We start from the raw sequence: 12,738 nt of genomic DNA, 5'->3' as shown, positions 1-12,738 counted from the left end.
CAACAGCCAAAAGTTGATTCTAGTTCCACGTTGATAGCTTGCAACAAGGTGAAGGCCACCAGTGTTTGCTTGATAGGTGCTTCCCTAAGATGCCCAGGTAAGTTTCATGAGAATATTTTGCTGGGCATGCAAATCCTAACAGTGTGTGAGGTTACAGAGGTGCACAGAATTTAATGTGCTTATTCATTCACAACACAGTTCATATTAAGGCCCTAAACATTACATTGCCCATCTGATACAATCTAATTCTAACACCAAAGACCAGGTATGAAAGGTTGCACAGCCCTAGAAAGTTCCAAAGTGGATGAAATGTTTCTAGGAAGTCACTCTGCACAATCATTCCAGTGATGCCTCCCCCTTACCAGATCCCAGACCCTACCCATTCCAGTGCCAAATACAGCTTCTGCCTCTATATATCTGGAGTGGAGACAGTACTATCTCTATATTTATTTCCATTATTTCCACATAAACCTGAGCCTTTTGATTGTTTGTTCAGACTGCTAGCTTTCCTTTTTCAGATCCGTCCGATTGCAGTCTACAACAAGACAAACATATATGGTGGCAACATTAATTTAATCACTCTGGTGCATTTTTATGTTTCCGTTAGCTTAAGTATTACACTGGAAAAGTGTCATTTCTTTTATCTCACTAGTACATCTTTATATTCCTGTCAGTTTAAATGCTACACTCAAGAAGGTTTCTTGTCCTTCAAATCAGGGTCTGCAATTTGACTCTGTGTGGCAGGAACAAAGTATTAAAGGATGGGGGGGGCAGCTTAAGCTGTGGGAATTTACTTTGGCCTTGGGAGGCGCTGCAGGATAAGAAATAGATGTCCTTCAGTTCATGCAGTTGTTCTGTAGCCTTTCCTCTCCATCACAGCTGTGTCAAATGGCAGTAAAATGCCAGATTTCAAAGAAATCAAAGATTTCCCTGAGTAATTCTGTGTATGAGAAATAATACAACAATAGCTAGTATTGCTCTAGTATTATCCCAAATCAAAATGCAAGACATACAATACAACACATTACCAGAACATGTAAATGAATTAGTACAATTATTATTAATGTTTAATATGTGCATTCAATTGTGGAAGAGATCCTTTCCCAATAATCCACAATGCATCTATTAGCAGTATCTTTCTCTAAACAAGGTGTTGTATATTTAGGTGAGTGCACACACTTACGCCAACAAAGGGTGATGCACATTTAGGCCATAGAACATTTGGGGGGCTTACTCCCAGACAAATGTCAGGCCACCACTAAAGCATTTTCTCTGCAGAAATGCTTCCATTGCCTTGTGGCAGTGGACCTTTTGCAAAATAAAGCAACCTGTCAACATAAGAGGGTCCAGTGTATGAGCATGCTCATGGCATAGCCTATCAAGAATTTTGTTAGCCAAAGTAAGACTTTCTGTGAAACAGAAGCCCTCCTCAGATATCAACCACATGTAGTGTGAATGTGAAAAAAGACAAGTGGGATCAGATTCCAAACCCTGGTTCCCAATAAACATGCATCCACTAGACTACTCAGCTCTTATACATAAGCCAACTTTACTTGCTCAGATGGGGTTGAGGACTCAACTTTCTGCTGAGGATTGGTAATCATGAGATGTGTGACCATAAAAAAGCCACACCATTTTGTATCTTCTATAACCCCACTGGTACAAGAAAGGAAGGAAAAAGAAGCTTACCAAGGATTCTTCAAAAGTGGCTAAGGTCTTTGGTGGAATGTGGCACTTTGAGGAGGGAATAATCTGACACTATTTATAATTCTTAGAAGTTATAAACCCTTCCAAACTGAAGACCTGATTAAGTTTTGCATTCACAAGGCACATCCTTGAGATTTAAGCTACTGTGTCAAATCTCAAATCCCAAGTAGTTTGTTTGCAGATGCTTCTCTTGTTCAGGTTGGATAATTGTGGGTTTGGAAATAGTCCTCCAGATACAAAGGATATGCCTTTTTTATGATTCATTTTCTTGTGGCTGAATTCAGTGGATTGATCATATTTACATTCCCAAGGCTGACTAGGTGGATATCTTTAGCATTGTTCAGATCGCCTTCAAAAAGGTGTATTTGTTTGTTTGACTGACTTGTATTTTATTTTTATTTATTTATTTATTATTCAATTTATACTCCACCTCTCTAGACAGAGTCTATTCGGGGCGGCTTGTATGCCGCCTGCACTCTACAAGAGTCTCCAGGCAGCTTCCAACATCAATTAAAACAGTTCAGTTAAAAACAGACACTAAAACAAATATGGCCACATCCATTCTGGAAAAACAAAAACAATCTACAAAAACAATCTAGATCCATGACGTATTAATTAAAATTAAAACCTTCAATTAAAAAACTTCCTGAACAGGAAGGTTTTAACCTGGTGCCAAAATGTCAGTAAGGTTGGCGCCAGTCAGATGTCATTTGGGAGGGCATTCCAAAGACTGGGGGCAGCTGCCGAAAAGGCCCTCCGCCTACAGGGCATCCCTCTGACCTCACTGAGGGATGACTCTTTCAGGACAGCCTTCTGGCTACTCAGTTGCCGCATAGGTTTATATGGAAGGAGGTGGCCCTTCAGGTATCCAAGGCCCAAGCCATTTAGAGTTTTATATGTCAAAACGAGCACTTTGAATTGGGCCTGGACAACAACTGGTAGCCAGTGTAACCTGGCTAGAATCAGCTGAATATGTTCTCTCGCGAGAAATGGCCTTTTAACCAGTCTGACAATCCACCCACTAACAGCACTTCCATCTTGTCTGTATTAAGCTTAAATGTATTAACCCTCATCCGGTCCTCATCAGGTCCAGACACCAGTTTAGAGACTGCCTCACCTGGATTGGTGGAAAAAGAGAAGTAGAGCTGAGTGTCGTCAGCATATTGCTGACTTCTCAGCCCAAACCTCCTGATGACCCCTCCCAACGGTTTCATGTACATGTTGGACAGCATGGGGGACAATATTGAGCCCTGAGGAACCCCATGGCATAACCGCCATGGGGCCAAGCCACTGTCCCCCAGAACCCCTTCTGGAATGGTCAGCCAGAAAGGAGCGGAACCACCGTAAAACAGTGCCCCCAACTCCGAACCCAACTAATGTATCCAGAAGGACACCATGGTCAATGGTGTCGAAAGCCACTGAGAGGTCCAGGAGTATCAACAGGGTCACATTCCCCGTCTCTCTCCCAGGAAAGGTCATCATACAGGGCGACCAAGGCATATGCAGAATTATGCTCAATTTCATACAAATGTAGGTAGAAATATTAGAGCAAAACGATGGTTTGAATGGGGTTTTTCCACTTTGCGATTATCGGTTCCCTGCTTCAGGAACCGATTTTTGCTTTACGACGATCAAAAACAGCTGGTCGTCGGGTTTCAAAATGCCCCCCTGCTGTGCTTAGGGACGGATTCCTTGCTGCACAGGCACTGAAAATGGCTGCCCCATGGAAGATCTTCACTGGACGGTGAGTTTTCAGCCCATTGGAACGCATTGAACGGATTTCAATGCATTTCAATGGGCTTTTTTATTTCGCTTTACGACATTTTTGCTCTACAGCGATTTCGCTGGAACGAATTAACATTGTCAAGTGAGGCACCACTGTATACTACACTGGTAACAGGATTTTGGCCACTGAACTATATAAAAGACCCACATGAAATCTCAGGCTACATTTCCACTCTTAAGCTTTTGATGAACTCACCAAAGCTTATGCTGTAATAAGTGTCTTCAGTACACATCAAGCCCTGTACAAGCAAAGAATCTCTGTTGCAAGAGAATGTTCTTTCCCATTCATCTACAGTCCTTTATGAAAACCAGCTCCAGCAGATTCTCAGCCCCCCAGTTTGGTGGGTTAAAAGGGGGAAGGAGGATTGATCATTAGGTGATCCTGTTAATAGACAGTGAATGACAGCATCCCGCTCCCAGCCTTAGTCTTGAAGGTGCTCCAGTTCTTTCAGTTTTGCTGCAGCAGATTAACACAAATACTCCTTTGCAAGTTAGAGTTCAACTAGATGGGCATTCGTTCCACAATTTGTTCTGGGCTGGGGAGAGCTCGCTCACTCCTTTGCCTGGAGCCCAAATGTGCCATTGCCAACAACCCCATCACTGATTGATGCCTACCCACAACTTTTTGGGTCTTTCTCATGGGCTACAGGGTTTGTTTGTTTTGGTGCAGAGAGAATTGCTTTATTTTGTTTTGCTTCTAGCCTGTGCAGTCACTGGAATCAAAACAAAATTTAAGTTGTCCCTTTGCTAAAGCTACTTAATAAGCTTGAGAAATGAAAAGTTTGCTTCCCAATCCCCTGTGAAGAGGAAGAAACAGGAGGTTTTCCATTTCTTTTAAACTGTTGCTAATGCATCAGTGGTGCTTTGAAAGGTCTTTTCAAAAAGACCTTTCAATGCATTGCTGATGTGCTGCATCAGTAAGCAACAATTAAAAAGAAATGGAAGATGAAGTGGCTTACGGAAAGCACAGAGGAGAAGACAGAAGGGGATTTTATTTTTGCTTGCTTTTCTCTTTAAAGGGAAGGAACATTGGTCTGGATCATGCTAAACAAGGTAGCTTGAAGTGTGATGTGACTGATCCTTGCAAGCTGGTGCAAGGATTGCTCCAAACAACATACCTCAAAATGACTCTGTTCAGCACAACCTAAACTGATCCAGGATTTGATAATTGGGCCCTCTACATCACAAGAGAGTCTTTAGATATTTACCTTAGGAATTTGTTGAGATCCCCATGCTTCATGTATTCGAAGACCATGATGAGAGGATCTCCTTCCACACATACTCCATAAAACTTCACAATGTGGTCATGCTGCAAGTTTGTCAGTAGTTCTGCCTCTCGATGGAAGTCTTTGCGGGCATTATCACTGGCATCTTTTAGCGTCTAGAAAGAAAAAGAATCCACCAAAATGGGTTGTGGAAGAACAGCAAAGATGGGGCCAGGAAGGTTTCTCATTGGATGGAGTCCCAGGATCTGGGAGCAGTGACAGAGAAGTGCATCTGTGAAGGTGGTGGGACCAAGAGAAAGGCATCCACTGGTGATTTTAATGCCTGGGCAGGCCCATAGAGGGAAATGTTTTATTCTAGAGAGAGTCTGGTATTTTCTGGAGGTTTTTTGGGGGGAATCATAAACCTTCCTCTCATCCTTTCAGAAAAGGGGGCCAGTTTGCTAAATATTCTCTGAATATCCCCTGCCACAGTTTTACTGTACCAGCTCCCTATCCTACCACACAGTACCCTGGAATGCTTCTACATTTGCAGTGTTGTGAGGATGAAAAACAGGGGCTGGGCGACCCACACAATGGCCACAGCATGAATGAATGGATGGGTGGGTGGGTGGGTGGGTGGATGGATGGATGGATGGATGGATGGATGGATGGATGGATGGATGGATGGATGGATGGATGGATGGATGGATGGATGGATGGATGGATGGATGGATGGATGGATATTCAGGGGGGAGGGAACCCAGGTGTTCTGCTGCCACCTGAACACTGGTGATATCTACTCCTGAGAAACTCTTGGATAATTCCTCCTCCCCCTTGGAGAACATTTTGCAAAATAATACTTCCCACACACTTTGCCATTTAAGTCACACAAAGTAGCCTAAAGATGTTTGAGAAGCCATTTTCACTGAGTGGCAACATTCCCATCTATTTGCTTTTAGTAAAGAGAGGAAACTTTTTCAGACTACAGCTCCCAGAATGGGATGACTACATCATGCAGCATGGATGGTTTTTGTTCATAAGGTAACCTTTCCCATCTCTGAATGCTAGTTGGCTAACGGTGAGCTTATAAGTCACTGAAGTTCTAGTGAAAAATCTGCTCCCACAACCTGGTTCCAGAATTCCTGCAACCAAACCGGACTCTTTCCAGACAAACCAGAAGTATAACAAATATGGCAAAAACAAGGTTCTGTGTCTGTTGGTCTCTTTCCCCCCTAAAACCAAATGTTTTGATTACCTTTACTTACTTATAAAGTTATTTACTGATAGAAGCTGAGAATATTTGCTGCCTCCCCACCCCCGACACATTGCCCAGCACTTCATTTCAAATTTTAGTCTTCCCACAGGGCACAATAACTGCTATTTCCTAACATGCATACACAATACTCATCTGGGTTGCCCAGCAACCAACAAGAAGGCATGTCAAAGATCCAATGAATGAAAAGAAAATGTGACAATACTTGAACATTAAGTGAGATTATGCTTCCTTCTGGGGGCAACTTACTCAGATTCCTTTCTGCTGAAAACCTTACTACAATGGAATATTAGTCACAAAGTGCCCATTCCGGCTGGGAAAAATGAAGCTCCCCCCAACCAAATTATTCTTTTGTATAAAAGGAGGGTGGAATATCGCCTAGAATCACAGTTCAATTTCCAGCCCAGCATATATTTTTATTCAGAAATTAGTTCCACTGTTCAAAAGATAAACACATTTGCCAATTATTGCTTCATTTAGTCCCTCATATTTCCCACTGTATGTCTGTTCTATGATATTTCTGCATCAGTTAGGAATTTTTTTAAGTTGGCCCCAAATTCTGTGTACATGTTCATGTCGCCTTCTGCTCAAACATGCATTTTTCTACATAATGTTGTCTGATATATGTCCTTTTCTATGCATTTTCCCAAATACAATATACATTTGTATGTTATTTTCACTAATATAATGGCTGGATAGCTCAGTGGTTCACGGCATATGTAGAGCCAAAGGTTGGATGTTCAATTCCCCTCTGTGTCTCCTTGACAGGGGCTGGACGCGATGATCCACAGGGTCCCTTCCAGCTTTGCAGTTCTAAGATGCTGCTGATGCTGATTATATACACAATTTTTGCCAACATATATGTGCACTTTTTTGACTGAAGAACTGCATAACAAAATTCAAGAGTGTGAGTATAGCTGTATAATTCTGTTTTCAGTGTATATAATGCTTTGAGTTATAAGTTTGTGTTAACTGTGAAATGAACAGAGTTGTTTTTCATTCTTACATTAAAATCTCGGGGGCTCACTTCCTGTTAAGTGAAGTGGCATATAGACAGGACTGTAGCCTCAGAGTGTGTGTGTGTGTGTGTGTGTGTGTATGGGTGTGATTATACATTGTGTGTGAAAGAGATTCGCATCACCTGCACTCTTACATTTCATCTCTATATCAAGGTGACAATTATTGTGTTAACAAGAGAGAGCGAGAGCGAGAGAGCTAAAACCTAACTACAAAGAAAGAGCTCCAGATCTGTCAAGTCTCACACCCTTTAGTCCCACTCGTCCTTTCAAGCTGTATTCACAAAACGTGCTGATGTGGGGAGGGGGAGGTAACCAGGTAATGCCCAGGCTTCTTCCCATGTCTTGTGTGCATTCATCATAGGACAAGAAAGGAGCTCTCTAAGCGTACATCCAACAGCTCTTTCATATGATTGGGAATAGGGTGGAAGACAAGGGTCCTCATGAATATGTAGGGTCTTTTTTTTGGACCTTTTAATGAATGCACAAAACTGAAGCCAATGGGCACAACATTATACCTCCATACCATCTCTCTATGTTTTTGCTGAAGAAAGTTCATCAAGATTGCATTGCCTCAAAATAACATCAACTAACATCATGTTCACAGTTCAGAAGAAGATGAATACACAAAATGCTTGGAAGATGTTTTCCCCTTGGTGGAACATTTTTTATCTGTTTTGTAGGGCTGAAAGAGATGGAACACTTTAAGAATGACCCAGCTTTTTGCTGCCTCAGATAAAGGAGGAGATGTTCACCATCCAAAAATGAAGCTAAGCTTCTGGATGTTAACAAGTCTTGGGGACAATTTTGTTGTAGTGCCCCATCGCTGCTCTGCTTCTCAAAGTTTGTTGGCAGCACTCCAACAAGTAGGAATAAGCAAGCTCAGGACTCTGGGAGCCCAATTTGTGCCGCTATTGGCACAGAGATTGGAAATAGCTTATTTTTCTTCTGCTCCTGGAGGCCTCCAGAATGAAATTTGCTTCTATTTTTGTCTGGGGATGCTTCTGGGTGTATGTGAAAAAATGGCCTGGAGCATTAAATATGTCAAATCTCTTGCCTACTTCTCTTGTACAGGAACAATTACGATAGATAACAATGGAAATAACTACAATTTGCAACCATTACAATCATGGTAGACACGTGTTCCTTTTACCTTCACTGCAACTAAAATTTTGTCCTGCTCAGGACACAGATTATAACATTCAGCCAAGAAGACTTTTCCAAAGGCTCCTTCTCCCAGTTCCCTTTTGAGAACAATATTGTGTCTCTTGATGTGCTGGACAACTGAAAAATAAAATACAACATGATTAGAAATCCATTAATGGGAGGAGAGAGGAGCAACAGGAGTTTGTGAAGAACAGTTTACTATATTGCAAGGGTGAAGAATATGTGGATGTTGATGGAATCCCAGTTTTCAGCAGTTTCAGACAGCATGGCCAATGGTGGGAGATGTAGTTCAGCAACATCTGGAGGACTACACATCCCTCACCCCTCCGATACTTATCAGTGCAATAAGGTACAATAATGCATTTTAAAAACCCAACTCAGCAGCCCCTGTTTTTCATCCTCACAACACTAAAATCACAAATGGTGTGTAACCTAAAGCACATCCCTCTCTCCCAAAAACCCAACAGTCAATCAAATCTGAACAAAGAATGACACATCGACATATAACAATCCAAAGAGAAAACCAAAACTAACAAAGGATTCAATTGCATTAGTGAGATACATTGGATTATGGGTCATGGTTTTTCAAATTGGTGTAAAGTCACATGGTAATCATGTGAATTTTGTGCTGCTGTGTGCATCCCCTTGGGACAACTTTAATCCAGTGTTAAGCTTAGTTTTAGGTTAATCCGAGGAACTCACTGCCTCTCACAGGCACTCACCACAACTGAAGCAATGTTATTTTTAATATTTGTTTAATTTTTTTATTTATTTCAAAATGGAATAGCACTAGTTTAGTATTACAGATACACGCGGACATATGCTCCCACACTGCACACATTGATCAATCCCATTGGAGTCCTGTGGAAGGTGCTTCCTGACTTACCTCTTACGATTTCCTTCGCCAGCATTTCTCTCTCCCTCTTCCCCTCCATTTCTTGCAAGCCTGCCACAGATAGGTGTTCCTACGAAGTTGAGGCAGGATGGGGAGAAAGAGGGGAGGAAGATGTCTGGAAGCCGATCAGAGACTCCCCTTTCAGTAATTTTTTTTTTAAATGACAGCAACCTCCTCTCCATGCCTGAAAACTACTCTGCTGGTGTGGCTGCTTTGGGGGTGGTGCAGCAGCAGGGGAACTCCTAATTTTTTAAAAAAATATTTCAAATGTACTGCTACATTGCATAAACACTTATACAATATGTCACTTAAACTTTTAAAAAAATAGATATTGAAAATATTTATGCCCCCCATTACCCTGCAACCTGAAAAACATGATCCTGACATCCAATACCTAACAAACCCCACAGACACAATTTACTATGTCAGAGGTGTTAACATATTGCCAAAACCATTCAAAAGAAATTGCTTTCACAAGCGAGCTATAACAAATGAACCCTCAAGCAGTTGATTAAAATGCTTTGATTAATGATAAAAAAATGCTTTCCATCAAAACAAATCCATACTCCCCTGTGCATCATGTAGTTAGCATTTGAAACATCTAATCGAAACATGTTAACCCTAATTCAAAAGCAGGTTTCTTTCCAAGCGTAACTGAGCTCAAACACAAGAAACAGCATGTTTGGGTTTCTTTTTAAAATGTTGCCAAATGATATTTACCAGGATTATTTGATAGACAGGGCGAAAGTCAAACTGGTACAAAACCAGTGTAAGTAGGCCATGCAGACAAACCCCAACAATCCTTCCCTGAAAAGTTTAAACTGTGTTGATGTGAAAGCACCTATAACTACTGCAATTTTCTACAAATCCAAGATGTGGTGGTGATGATCACTTGCAACTGCTAAAAGGAGGGATTGGGCAAATTCTCGCATCATAAAGTTATCATTGGCTACTCGTCAAGATGGCTGTATGCCCCTGGATCAGAGAAATCATGCTTCTGAATAAATGCCAATTGCTTAGGAACTCTTTGGCTTCTCAGGAGACATAGATGGCTATTGAAGGAATAGGATGGAAAACTAGACAGGCCTTTGCTCTGATCTGGTAGGTCTCTTTTTTATGTACTTATGCTAAAAGCAGTTGGAGAAGAAACATGAGAATGGGGTTGTTCAAATCACAGTTAAACAGCTCTGTGGGTTAAGACGGAAAAGTTTAAGAGGGGAGAATGCATTCATTTCCAAAGGGATCAGGGGCATCCGTCGTCCTGGGATGTCTCTGATCATCAGGACTGACTGAGCTCTGCAGAAACTGATTCTGAACACCACTGCTTCAGGAAATAAATTAAAAGGAGGAAAAAAACAGACTGTGTTTATCTCTTGTCACATCCTTTTTCCAATTTCTTTACCAGCTGCTCCCCTTTATTGCACTGCAACAACAACAAAAAATCTGGAAGGAGAGAAGGAAATTCACATAATCCAGGAAGATAAAATATGTCCCTCTTTTAATTAAATCCAACCTACTCCCATCACTTGCTCCTCTTAAATTAAACTGCCACTTACTCTGTCTGTTCCATTCAACGGCGGAGATAAAGATATTTCACTCTAGCAAATATGATTTACACTCTTGCTCTGAGGTAAAAAAAAAAAAAGGGAGAAGGGAAATAACACAAGACAGAGCAATCTTGCCAACAGAGTTTGCATTACTGCCGGCCAAAGAAACTTCTTGTTGATGGACTCACATCTTGGATCCTTCACTATTTTTTCTGTAGTATCTTAGGGTGCCCTCTCCTCTTCTCCCATCTTTTGCAAACAGAAATAAGGAAGACTTAGGTCAAAATTCTGTAGGGATGAATTTTGTGCGTAGGGACAAAGCATTTTTTCTCACACTGTTTGCCATCCACTGTGCAACTGAGCATGTGAGGTAGGGAAGCAACTACTTCCCTGACCAGCGGAAGCTGAGGAGCACGACCGCCATCTTGCAGCGCAGGTGGACTCACTTGCATGACTACCTACTTATACGGCTTTAATGGTTAAAATACTGGGCCAGGCACATGGCTTGGCTGTTATGCAAACCACTAACTGCTTCTCTTTTCACATGCTATAAGTGGAAGTTAAAAATGGAACTCAAAGATTATCTATTCCAAGCCCCTGCTGGTGCAAGAAACCTACTACTGCAACAAGCCAAGAAAATGTGTCTGAAAGAGTAGGGAGGGGGGAAATGCAGGAGATGTGGTGAGGATTTCAAGTGGGCCGCTAGAAGGAAAGGAGGCCAGACCATTGGTTGTCTTTCCCTTCTATCAGTTTGGAATCTAGCCAAAGGAGCTGTGTGACAAAGGCAGAGACCATCAAGCTTAAGGATTCTTTTTAATGGCAGGTCAGTTGCAGAAAAATCTTCAGTTGTAGAGGATTTGATTCTGGATGAAGGTGCTGCCTTGATTTGTATCATAGGGATCTGGTTGAGAGGGAGTCTGTCTCACCCTCCTCTGTAGACTAAACTATTCAATGGTACACAAGGCCAGGCTGGATGGTTGAAAGGTTGCAGTCTACAAACATCCAGTCTTACGAACCATATGTTCCATCCAGCAGTCAACCAATTTTGAGATGGCGCTGCTGTGGCTCGGTGACCAAGGTAGTGTTGGGATTCTGTTGGCATACCATCTACTCTGCTTCCCAAAGTTCCCCTCCTTTAACTATTGGGAGCAATTTCTGGTGCAGTGCTGGACGAGCCCAGGCTTTTTGTTCTGGGTGACTTCAACATTCATACTGAATTTGCTCAGCTAGGAGTTGCTTAGGATTACATGTTCACCATGACCCTGTTCCAGGTGGTGGTTGGCACCACTCATGTGGCAGGGCATACTTCAGGTCTGATATATTTGTCTGGTGAAAATTGTGAACTGAAGGTGGAGGGGTTACATATGACTCTGTTGCCATGGACAGATCACTAGCTGGCTAATTTTAGACTGGCATCTGGTGTGAACCTCTGTAGGGGTGGTGGACTGATTAAGAGTTTGCTCCAGGTGCCTGATGAATCCTAATGGTTTCTTGAATGCACTTGGGGAAGCTTTCTACTTTGTTTATCGATGGTACTGTCGAAGCACTGATTGATTGGTGGAATATGGGAAGGGCAGTTTAAAATACTGCTGCTAAGTGCCTTCTCTACCTACAGAGCTGGGTCAGCTTTCTGGTTCCAGAGGGAGCTGAGAGCAATGAAAGAAAAAGGCCAGAGGCCAGAACAACATTGGAAGATGGCTGAAATCGTATACTGCATAGGCAAGACTACTAAGAAAGCCTATGCCTATGTCTCTCTTATACTATTGCTTCTGCACCTAGTAGACCAACAGTGCTTTCCCACCCTGTGCAAGACCTCCCTTACCCGGGTACTGGGCATTGAGAGACAGAACAATGAGTTCCTCACCGTGAACAGTTTACCATGTGCTTTGCAGACAAGATGAATCAAATCTACCTTGACTTGGACTCTAGTATTGAGGCAAGTCACGTTGATGTAACTTTGGCAACCACTTGTCTTTCTAGCAGAGGATGATCTGGAGGATGTGGACAGTGCGCTTGGCATGGTTAGTGCTATCACCTGCTCTCTCAATCCTTGCTCCTTCTAACTAATCTGCCATGGTGGAACTGATGCAATGGCTAAGGAGCGGGACAAATACTTTCTTAAAGGAAGGATTGATCTCTTCCT

General features: G+C 42.1%; 1 protein-coding gene across 15 annotated transcripts in view; it reads right to left on the bottom strand.

The window, feature by feature from the left end:
• NTRK2 (neurotrophic receptor tyrosine kinase 2) overlaps positions 1 to 12,738 on the bottom strand; it is a 214,899-nt gene that overhangs the window by 33,115 nt on the left and 169,046 nt on the right. For all 15 annotated transcript variants that reach the window (XM_078386149.1, XM_078386138.1, XM_078386136.1 and 12 more), the window contains 2 exons: positions 8,140 to 8,270; positions 4,701 to 4,873 (listed from right to left, as the gene is read on the bottom strand). In XM_078386149.1, coding sequence (XP_078242275.1) covers positions 4,701 to 4,873; positions 8,140 to 8,270 — 304 coding nt within the window. The remainder of the gene's footprint in view (positions 1 to 4,700; positions 4,874 to 8,139; positions 8,271 to 12,738) is intronic.

This window comes from Pogona vitticeps, chromosome 2, assembly GCF_051106095.1.
Source record: "Pogona vitticeps strain Pit_001003342236 chromosome 2, PviZW2.1, whole genome shotgun sequence".
Lineage (NCBI taxonomy): Eukaryota > Metazoa > Chordata > Lepidosauria > Squamata > Agamidae > Pogona > Pogona vitticeps.
Note: the sequence above shows the minus strand (reverse complement) of the source record. Positions and strands in the feature narration are given on the sequence as shown.